The following is a 10,717-nucleotide window of genomic DNA, read 5'->3' as shown; positions in this document are numbered from 1 at the left end:
ATTTATCACCCAGTACTACAGGCCTCCAGCTGAGAGGATTCTCTGAGAAAATCAATGGTTTCCTGAGCTGATTTTCAAGCTCCATCACTAAATATACAGAAGGTGGCAAGATGCAACCAGTGCACAATCCCATTAGCAAGTACAAGACCTTCATAACCACTACAGAACAGAGGATCTTAAAGCCACAACCAAGTTTCTAGTCTTGTTTAACTTCGGTTGTTCCTATAAGCAGACATTGACTCTCTGAGAAAGCAGTGCCACGATGGCTAGGCTATGATCTTGAGAAATGAGCCCTTAGGATTTTGTGTTTTAAACATTCAAGTGATGCTTACTGTACAAACACAGTAAGCAATAAAACAAATTACATAGACAAAAATGTTTAACACTTAGCCTGACATTATTAGGCAAGTATCTTTATTATACAGCAGGACTTGCAAATGGGTGAACATTTGGTATACCACTGATGGCAAAGTCTTTGTATAAAAGAAAAGTCCTGTACAGTCAGTGTGAATGAGTGTGCACAAATGAAAGAAGGCTAAAAGGACATTACATTACAGAAGCAGATCATGCATTCATATTTAAAAAAAAAAAAAAGGTTTTGAAGGCATTTAAAACGCAACCCGGGCCACTCAATAACCTCATGTCTGAACTCTTATCAGTATCATATCACTGAAAATTAAGTGCTAGAAATTAATGTGGGGAAGAGAAGAAAGAATATAAAAATGTACATTCCATAACAGCATGTCCACACTGAGCAGCGGGAGCATTCATTGCCCTAGATGATGGTGACGCTGGCCGAGCCCTGGGACGTTTCCTCTTGGGCATGGCTTTTCAGCAGCTCTTTCATGAACTGCTCCAGAGCTGCAAAGTAACCCTGGCATTGCCAGGTATCGTTGTGTGTGCCCTCAGGGAAGATGGCAATGCGTTTAGTCCGTGCGGGAGACAGCTCATACAGCTGCTTCATCATAACTGGGGGGATGAGCTGGTCCGATAGGCCAGAAATAAAAAGGGAAGGCATGCGACACAGTGCCACATGTCTGTAGGACAAAAATTTGTTCTTATAGCACCAAAGGGGCAGGTAGCGCATTGGAAAGAAAGAGAAGAGGGTTGCTGCCATGTGTGGGATGCTCAAGAAAGTGTTTTCAACCATGATAGCAGCCACACGGTGAGGGTTGACCGAGGCCAACCTGATGGCCACCGCTCCTCCCAGTGAGCGTCCAAATAGTACCATCTTAGTTTTGTCAATGTCTGGCCTGGACATGACATAGTCCAGGGTGGCCTCAGCATCCTGATACAAGCCCTCTTCACTGGGCTCGCCATCACTCTTCCCATAACCTCGGTAGTCTACCAGAACCACATTGGCCTTCAGGTTAACAAGCATGAGCAGCGCATTAGGCACTCGGTGGCCAATGTTCCCTGCATTGCCATGAAAATACAAAATGGTGGGGGCAGACGCAGGATTTTCACCGGTGTAGCGAAGCAAAATCACGTTGAGCCGCACACCGTCCTTAGTGCGTATGTACACGTTCTCATGTGGAATACCTGTCGGCATAGGGACGTACAGCCTTGAGGATGAAGGCTGGTCAGGGAAGTAAAGCAGCACGTCCTGAAACTTGTACAAGATCCCAGCCACAGAGGCCAGGATGAGACCCAGCAGTAAAAGGCCTCCATACAGGTGGAAGGTGAGTATAAGGGCCAGCAGTGAGATGCGACAAGCCCCCCACGACCAGGAGCCCACGGTCACCATACATCGCTCCAGTGCTCCCCACAACCGCCATGACTTCTCCATGACCGTCAGGTTGACAAGAGACACTCCAATCTCACTTTACAGGTAATCTGGAGACAAATCAGAGCAACAAGAAAAATAATGAATGTCAATGCACAGATAAATAGGCAACTGTATAAGAAATGTATTGTGTTAAGTGTGCTTAAGCTAGAAGAACTGGAGATGAATAAACTGGGGGGGTAAATCGCAGCTCAAACAAACGCCAGAACGATTTGAGAGATGGCATTTACATCGGACACAGCAGTAGCACAGAGCCTCAGGGCTTATCGCTTAACGGTGTCCACTGTCACGGCAGCGTTATCACTGTTGATCGACCTCAATCGTTTTGCATGTTAAGGGCATTCTCCATTCCCTGACCACATTAAGAGGAATTAATGTACGCACACAGTTACATCGCGGACACATAATCAATAGCCAGTGGACAAACTGCTGACAAACGACAAAGACAGCCAGGACTGTCAGCCTGGCTACACCTATGTTGGGAATGTTAACCTATATTCATACTGAGAATCATCACGCTCTGAACCGGTTAGGCTGGAGATCAGCACCTACAAAACGACGGTCCTATCAAGCAAGCAGAGAAAAAAAGCACGATTGTGTCCGATTTGAATTACCTGAGTTACTAGCTGCACCGCGCCTGTCTCTGTGACACAGTCGCTGTGACTGTAAGTTAACATGAAACTAACAAACGCAGCACACCGTGATCCTTGGTAAAGCACTGATGTCGACAGCCTGTTAGCCGAGCACTGTGAACTCGGTCTGTGTTGCAGTGTGCTGTGCTCAGGTGTACTCTTCACTGACCTGCTCCTTGCTGTCATGCTACTGCTCAGTTAGCTTGGAGCTAGTTAGCGAGCCTGTTGTTAGCCACGTCAGAACGAGGCGCTTTCCACAGCGACAGGAGCAGCCAACACACAAACAGCACCGACTACAGGTACTCACATATATCGCATTCTTCAACGGCACATCTTTAAACGCAGTAGCTAATAAAATGGCCTCAGTTGTGGTCAAACCAGTCTTCTTCAGCCATTTCGTGCGGATCCGTTAGCTGCTAGCACACTAGCCTGAACCTGCTCCGTCTGTGTCACTATTTAGTCGTTCCGGGTGGAAACCGCGGAACCATTACAAACTAGGAACTATGCGTCGTAGCAAGCAAGCAGTCGTAGAGATTAACTACACGTTTCTTCCTCTTACAAATTAAATTGGAAAAACGTTCAAATGTTATTAATACAAGAAAAAACATCATTTTGATGTGTTAACATTGCTCGAATTGATTACTTACTCCCTAAAACCGCATTTTTGCATTTAAACATGTAGTTTTTACATGCTATAATAGAAAGCTTTATTTTTACATGTGAGCTGTTTCACGATTAGATTAAATTACTAAAGCATTTTGTGAGAAATTAATTTTATTTTATTTAAATTTAAAAAATGGATAAATCCTCCTGGCCCCGTCTATTATTAACTGAAACAGTTGTTGTCCTTTGGGTTGCCTACACTCTTAGATTGACCGTGAGGTTTATGGAATTATCTGAGGCCTCCTGGAATTATGTAAACTCAGTCGTTGAGGTTTTTAGTGGATGTATTTATTTATTTATTTTAAATCATGGGAGCATACTCAAAGTAAAATATAGTAATGTTTGTGTCTCATCTTTGAAAAGATTACAGCTGTAAACAAAAATAATAACCCACAAAGAAGGGTACTTCTCTTAGACATGGTTCAGTCCGGTTTGAAATCAGAGTGAAACTTTAGCCATTTTCTCCTTTTTCAGAAATTTGGCTCCTGAGGGGGAAAAAATGAATAAATAAAACTCAGATTTTCTCACTTTGATCCAAATGTGATCCACATATGGCTTAACTCTTTAGTGTCTGAATCATCTCAACCCAGTCTTAGCTCAATAATATTTCCATAAGAAAGTACAAGATCTCATTGTTTTTTTCTACAGCTTTATTCTATATCACAGAACTCTTTCAGCAGGTTGTCAGTGCAGGAGGAGAACTCACACTTTTCTCCTTCATCACCAGAACGTCTTACAGTGAAATGCTGATGTTAATCTCATCTTTTCTCCTGAGGGGGGTTTAAGTGAGACAATTCAGAAATCAGTGATCATTTATTAATATTATAGTAAGATCTGCTTTATTTCTCTGAGACAGTCTTAAGAAAGATTTTTTTCCTCTGGGTATTTCATGAAATGTGAGCGGTTAACAGCTAATTATATATAGTAGAAATAAAAAGTCAAAATGAATAGATAAAAAAAAATTACAAATCTCAAAGAATTCTCTCAGATTGAATTGGTGAACTTAGATGTTCTGTGATACCTGAATCCACACTTTAAACTTTCAGCACAAGCAGTTTCACACTTTTAAGTTGCCTATCAGGACTGATATAACTTTTTTAAGCCTCTTTAAATATATCACCTCCTTGAAGCTTCACTCCTTTTGTAAGTGCTGTGATATGATCCTCAGTATTACTGGCCTACGAGTTGGATCACATCCCCACATTCATAGAAGACCACTCAGACACAAGTTAACAGATTACATCTCTGTGTTTATTTTCATCAGAACACATTTTAATCATTTTAGCAGTAGATTTCATACCTTTGAAAAGATCATGAATCGTGAGATTGTTTTTATAAATAATTCATCAAAGTTGTTTGTAAAAAATTAAAGAAGTTACTGAACTAAATCATCTATAATATTACAATATACCGGTAGTATAATAATCCTTTTTTTTAAATAATCATATTCATAATGTTATCTCTATATGCCTTTTAACCTCTATATGCCTTTTAACCTTTTTTAAATCGTTTTTTTGTTTGTTTTTTGTTTTTTTGTTTTTTTATTTTTTTAATCACAGCCTTCAGGTGCTGAGGTTGTGATTCAGAGGATAGTCCTTATGGTTAAACCACATCACTCAGAATAGATCTCAGCTGAAACCCAACCAATGATTTCAGACACTTACAAAAGAGGAATAAAAAAGGACACCAACTCCGAACGCAAGGAAACCTCGAAATAAAACAAACGCACATAGTTCAGCATTCTCATAACATATTTACAACAGAAAAACGACTGAGGTTCAGGGCTGCATAGGTCCACAGGATAGAGAGAGAGAGAAAAGAAAGTATTTCTGCTTGCTAAGTGACAGTGATGCAATGGGGGACTACTTACACAGTTGTATTTATAGTCAGAAATGAACATATACTGTATATGTGCAAGCATAAAATACATCTTATTTGTAGGTTTGGTGGTAGTAAGCAATATTAGCAGGCATCTGATACATTCATTCTTGTGGGCCGCTGAGGCACAGTGACTGGACCCACACAGACACACAGAAACACGTTTAAAAGAAAAAAGTGACACAGACGATCAGAACCATTTCCGCTACCTGCAGTTACAGTAATATCATTCACGGATTTGGTTTGCTGACGTAGTATGACATGAGGATGCTGATGTTGACTGTAAATGCTGTCTCATTCAGCATCGGTGGAGGGGGTGGGGCTGAATGATGTAGCCTATACAGTAACCACTGCAGACAGTGTGTTGTGAGATACCTTCCTGACAATTAAAGCATCATGTACACAGAGAAAATGCAAAAAGGATTACAGAGAACACATAAATGTCCCAGCGCAGTTTCATTAGTGTAGTTGAATGTGCTTGTGTTGCTGAGCGTTTTCCAACACTCAGCCTAACCTGACATTGGAGCACAGGGCTTGAACAAATAAATGATTTACGTACACAGTTATAGGTATTTCTCTTTCTTTCCTTGTCCCTCTACCTGCTATGGCTTTCCCTCCTATTATCTTTCATTCTGCTGTCTGCTCTGTCCCTTTTCTCCTTCGCTCTCTCATTCCTCTCCTGTCAGGCCCAGATGGTGCTGTGTATTTGTGGATTAGTGTGTATCTGATGTGTGTGGTGTAGATGAATGAAGTGAATAATTCTTGCTCTCTCTTTCTCTCTCTCTCTCTCTGCCACTCCAGAGCAGGTGGTCTCAGAAGAGAGTCCAGTGAGAGTCCAGTTGTTTCATGAGTAGGCTAATAAGATCTCTAGAGGGCCATCTCTCTGTGGTCTCCATTTTCATTATTCATTAGGCGAGCACTGACTGTATCAAACCCAAGGCCCACAAGCCCACCTGCCTGACCTAATACATCCCTAACACTTCTTAACACGTTTTAAGTCTGATTTATTTATTTTTTATTCTGGAACCCAGCCCCTTTCTATGTTTCCATCAACCTGGAGAGTCGGACCCTTTAGATCATTAGGCCAGAGGTATTTGGAGAGTCACAGAAATGAAGGCTTAATAAACAAGAAGGGTTTAAATGGAAGATTAAACTTAGCACAGGGTTCTTTAATCATCACCACATTAGCACTGAACCCACATTTTGAGAGTGAAGAACATTTTCAATTGCTTTACATGTTTCTTTTACAATTTCAACTCATATTGAATTTCAATAGGAAATACATGCACCTGTACATTCCAGTGCACCATACCTTTCTAGTACTTATTCCTCATGTTTGATAAATTCATTTCCTTTCCTTTATGTTAATTTGATTGCACTTTCTGTAATGAAAGAGAGACGAGAAAAGAGATTGTGGAGAGAGAGCAAAAGCTGTGATTGCTTTAGTTCTAGTTCAGGTCTCAGCTTAGTCATTCAGTGCTAATTCCTCTTAATCAGCTCAGATGAACTTCGTGATTACTCCAGTGGCTAAGAACCAGAAGTAACTGTGCAACTTCAATACGTGACACCCAAAAAGCTCAGTTGCTGTATCGTGCCTAGTATGGTCCAGAAGCACATCCGCCTGTGCAGCTATTGATCCCGTTTAGAAGGTCATTAATGTTAGTACCAGGGATGTAACAGTATAATTAGTCATACTGTATTGATTGTTTGAAGCGTGTTATTTTTTGTTATTGTATCATGTCTAGGTTGTTAGCTTGTGCTAGCATGTTAGCTTGTAGCCATTCATTTTTGTTGTATTTAAAGACGTGTTGAAACATATTTCGAAATGAATAAGAAATCTGAGTTCAGAATATGCCTTCAATTTAGTGTTGACATATATGACAAAATCACATGACTGTATGTGTGGAGAGAACTCTGACAGTTTGTGTTGGAGTTCTGGGGGCTTCTGCTTGAGCTAGAAGACCAGACACCCCCGAAAAAATAAAGTTAGGACAGAGGAACTGGGGGAGATGGGGTGGTGAGAATATTTTGTCATGGGAAACGTGAAGTAAAAATGTATAGGATGTTAGAAAGGAAATGTGTGGACATTAGATTGAAAGGAGGACGAGGTTCAGGCAAGGTCCTCCTCACAAATCTATTTTTGTGAATCGTTACACCCCTAATATGTGGGACCAAAAGGTTATTGGTTCTTACAACTTTGTAAAGCTATTGAGATCCGCTCGTGATCCATCCTCTCTCTTTTGGTAAAAGACTTAGAGTGACCTTGAGTGTAGTGGTTGAAATTCAATAAAAAGCAGTGATGCCAGTGTTGCGTTATAAACACGCACTTTGTACACACTTTATGCACATTTTCGGTGGCCTGTACAGAACAGAAACTATAGATCTATGTTTTTGTTGTTGATTTTCTCTTTTTATTTCGAAGAGCACAGATAGTAATCAAAAATACCCTTTAGCTAACAAACCTGGCTATAACATATTTACCTCACCTCAGAGGAAAGATCCATAAAAAAATATCAGCTCATGTTAGTGATCTAGTAGGAGTTGAATGTTTTATGAGGTCTTATTGCGCAATGAGAGGTGTTGACCTTGTTCCTGCTGCTGGTCGAAGAATTTGGAACCAAAGCTGGCTAATGCGGTTCAGATTGGACTTGGTCATGAAGTACACACTCAAGCACTCAAACTTTTGAACATTGCAGCCATTTTTTGTATCACTACGAGTGTCATTACAGCTCATCCTGTGACAGATTAGAGCATACCTGTAGAAAAAAGACAAAAAAGTAAAACAGATCAGCCCTTAGCATCTCCTGTTCTGCTCAGTCTTACTCAAAAAAATTAAGCTCTCATATCTTTGGATCGCTCATGAAGGCCCTGTCTATAGGGAACTGCGTGATTGTGTGGTTGATCGTCGGTTCTCTGCAGCAGCAAATGGGATTTTTCTTGTACGTACCTATCACAGGGTGAAAAAGTGTTCTGTATCTGAGCTCTCCAAGCCATATTAATCTCTACAAGCAAGAACTGCAGAAGTGGATGAACGTGTGCATGTGTAAACAATGAAAAAGCCCTTTACTGTGGTAGAAGATATGATATATTCACGGAAAGCAGTGGAAAGCAGTGGAAAAATCTGTGTCTTTCGGTTACTTTTGTCTTTTATGTTCTTTCCGGCTAAGTCCACAGTCTAAATAAAAACAGGAGTCATTTCAGCTGAGACCTCTGCATCAAATGTGTTGCGCTATGAATGTGATGTCCTCAGATCATTTGGATTTATTCATGAAATTTAGGCTGTTTCATCTAAACATTGATAATAACATGCAGTTATAGAATATAGAAGAGAATATATCTATATAAATATACTACCAGGGGCAGAAAAAAAAACTGAATCTATGTTATTTTTGTGCAAGTTGAGTGGACATACAAAAGTATTCCAAAGATTTCAGTCTGACAAATGCTTTATCAACCACAACCACTTTACCCTTCCAGTATGCTGCATGCATACGCACTTGGGGCTTGGAAAGCTCCTGATCTGCTGCACCATTGACATCAAAATAGCAACAAAACTGTCTGCACACTCAACTTTAGTGAGGGAGAATCAGTGAATCTGGGCTTCAGCTGAGGATTTGGACATTCAATTAGGTAGATTTGAAAATTTAGACCTATTCAAACCATTTTAGAGGCTCCATAGTAATCCTTGTGATGGACAGAGCAGCATTCAATAGATAGTACTATGATTCTAAACGAAAACATATCAGTGGACACGGATATTCACGCGCACACACACACTCACATGCACACGCTCAACTTTTCATCTTGATACTTTTACATGTAACCCATCCATGTGTCCCATTCCTTCCTGCACAAAGACCAGTAATGAAAAGGAAACGAGAACATGAATAGATCCTGTAGTCATCTAGTGCAACAGAAATCTAAACCATAGACACAGTGTAAAAAATATGGTGCGAGAGAACTCCGCCCTAGAGTGGCCTCTTTCAACAAAGGCTGTGGTGTTGTCCCTTGTTCTTGACATTGGATTAAGTTTGTCCAGTTTGTCCAGTGTTATTTAATGTCTGTTTGTTTGTTTTGCTTGGTTGATTGCATGTCCACAAAATCCTGTCCTGCACAACATGTCCCAGAAAGCACTGCGGTAGTTCCAGGGTCCATCCCACTGGACTGAGCTCCGAAGTGATTTGCTGGCTGCAATGAACGGCCTCTTCATCCCTCCTCGTTAGTGGAGTTCTCCTCCAGGGAGGAGATGGTGGTGAGGTTATGGGAGGCTGTGATTGTGGCGACAGTATGGAGCAGGACTAGAACCAACAGGCAGAGTTTGAGCCTGCTGTTGCACAGTCTGGAGGCTGCTGACGAGGTCAGGGATGTCCCGTGTTGGCATGACGGGTGAGTTCTTTTGAGAGTCCCTTTGGAGCTGTTGTCTGGCTTGCTGTCCCATCGAACGTCACAGCACTCTGCTTCTGCATCTGAAGGGTTGTCCTCTAGGAGCCCTGACAGACAGAATGAGATGGAGCACATTATCACACAGAATCATCCTTAAATCGATAGTTCAGTGAACTTTCCTCTTAACCGAAATGCAATGGATCAGACAAGACATATTTGGTGTCTGATGTTTGCTTCTTTAGTTTTGCACTGGAGCTACAAGACTAATGAAAAGAGAATGTAGTCTTAACCAACAATGGGTACACCAATTTGATGTTGGTCAATTTCATTAAATCATCACACACTTGTCTCAAACCATGTGGAGTTCTTAAGTAAACTGAATTAGACTTGCTGATATGGTTTCTAACAATTTATAGACATGTTGTTATCTAAAAAAATGCACAAAAATGCATCGCATGACTAAAAACAGTAGTAGCCCCTGACCCTTGAAATGTGTTCACATTTATGTAACATTTGAATTTGGGCTGAAGGACTAACAGATACATAGTTGCTGTTCAAGACTGTTTTTCCAAGTATGTAAATCTTTATGCAATTCCAGATCAATGACAAGATCAGCAGCCAAAAGGCTTTTTGAAAACTGCATTCAGGAACATGGCATCCCAAAAGCCTTATTCACTGATCAAGGCCGTCAAGTCAAGTCTGATCTCATCAGTCATCTGTGCAAATTGCTTGGTGTTCAGAAAACCTGAACAAGCCCATATCATATTCATTGTGATGGCATGGTCAAGCGCTTCAGTAGAATTCTCACTGACTAGCTGGCTAAGTCATTTGTGAGTGGTCTCAACCAAGTTGCACAGGCCTATAACACTTGCCCTTATGCTACAACAGGCTTTAGCCCCTTCTTCCTAACTCATTGATGCAAAGCAAGAATGCCTGCTAAGCTGCTGTTAGGCATGAGCTGAAGTGATGTTATAGCGATAACGCACAACCTCAAGTGTTCTATTGCTTTTATACAACTGTTAAATAAATAAAATAAGAAATAAATAAACTGGGCCATGAACGTGTCATTTAATATGTTTTAATGTTAGTGACTCTTTCTTTATAGTTCCTTAACAAGCAGCTTGTTGCTACGTCTTAGTAGCAAGCTCCGCTCACTCGCTGCACTGCCAGAAGTTCATTTTCCAGCTCCTTAAACAGACCAACTGACAGATTGGGAATTTAGTGTGGTCTTATCTTCAGAATCTGACCAGTAATCTTAAAAGTATGCATTTTCTGTTTGTGCGCAAAGTAAGAAGTAAAAACGTTCAAATGTTTTGAGCATCTCCTATCAAACTCATTGCTTACAATGGCGTCTCAACAGAAAAACCTGTATTAT

The 10,717-nt window shown here is 40.7% G+C and overlaps 2 protein-coding genes across 3 annotated transcripts in view; both read right to left on the bottom strand.

Moving 5' to 3' along the window:
* Positions 1–374: 374 nt before the first annotated feature.
* abhd13 (abhydrolase domain containing 13) lies at positions 375–2,909 on the bottom strand. Of its 2 annotated transcripts, none has more exons than XM_017704686.2 (2): positions 2,588–2,909; positions 375–1,836 (listed from the first exon to the last, which is right to left on the bottom strand). In XM_017704686.2, the coding sequence occupies exon 2, from the start codon at positions 1,787–1,789 to the stop codon at positions 776–778; it is 1,014 nt and encodes a 337-aa protein (XP_017560175.1). In that variant the 5' UTR covers positions 1,790–1,836; positions 2,588–2,909; the 3' UTR covers positions 375–775. The 2 variants fall into 2 exon arrangements, with proteins under 2 accessions (XP_017560175.1, XP_017560174.1); XM_017704685.2 differs by having other exon boundaries at positions 2,726–2,908.
* Positions 2,910–4,310: 1,401 nt separating this feature from the next.
* The window catches only part of LOC108431486 (transmembrane protein FAM155A), a 139,127-nt gene continuing 132,720 nt past the window's right edge, over positions 4,311–10,717 (bottom strand). The window contains exon 3 of the mRNA XM_017704684.2: positions 4,311–9,449. Within this exon, the coding sequence (XP_017560173.1) occupies positions 9,166–9,449 (284 nt within the window). The 3' untranslated portion in view covers positions 4,311–9,165. The remainder of the gene's footprint in view (positions 9,450–10,717) is intronic.

Source organism: Pygocentrus nattereri, chromosome 6 (genome assembly GCF_015220715.1).
Source record: "Pygocentrus nattereri isolate fPygNat1 chromosome 6, fPygNat1.pri, whole genome shotgun sequence".
In the NCBI taxonomy this organism is placed as follows: Eukaryota; Metazoa; Chordata; class Actinopteri; order Characiformes; family Serrasalmidae; genus Pygocentrus; species Pygocentrus nattereri.
This window is presented reverse-complemented; position numbering and strand designations above follow the sequence as displayed.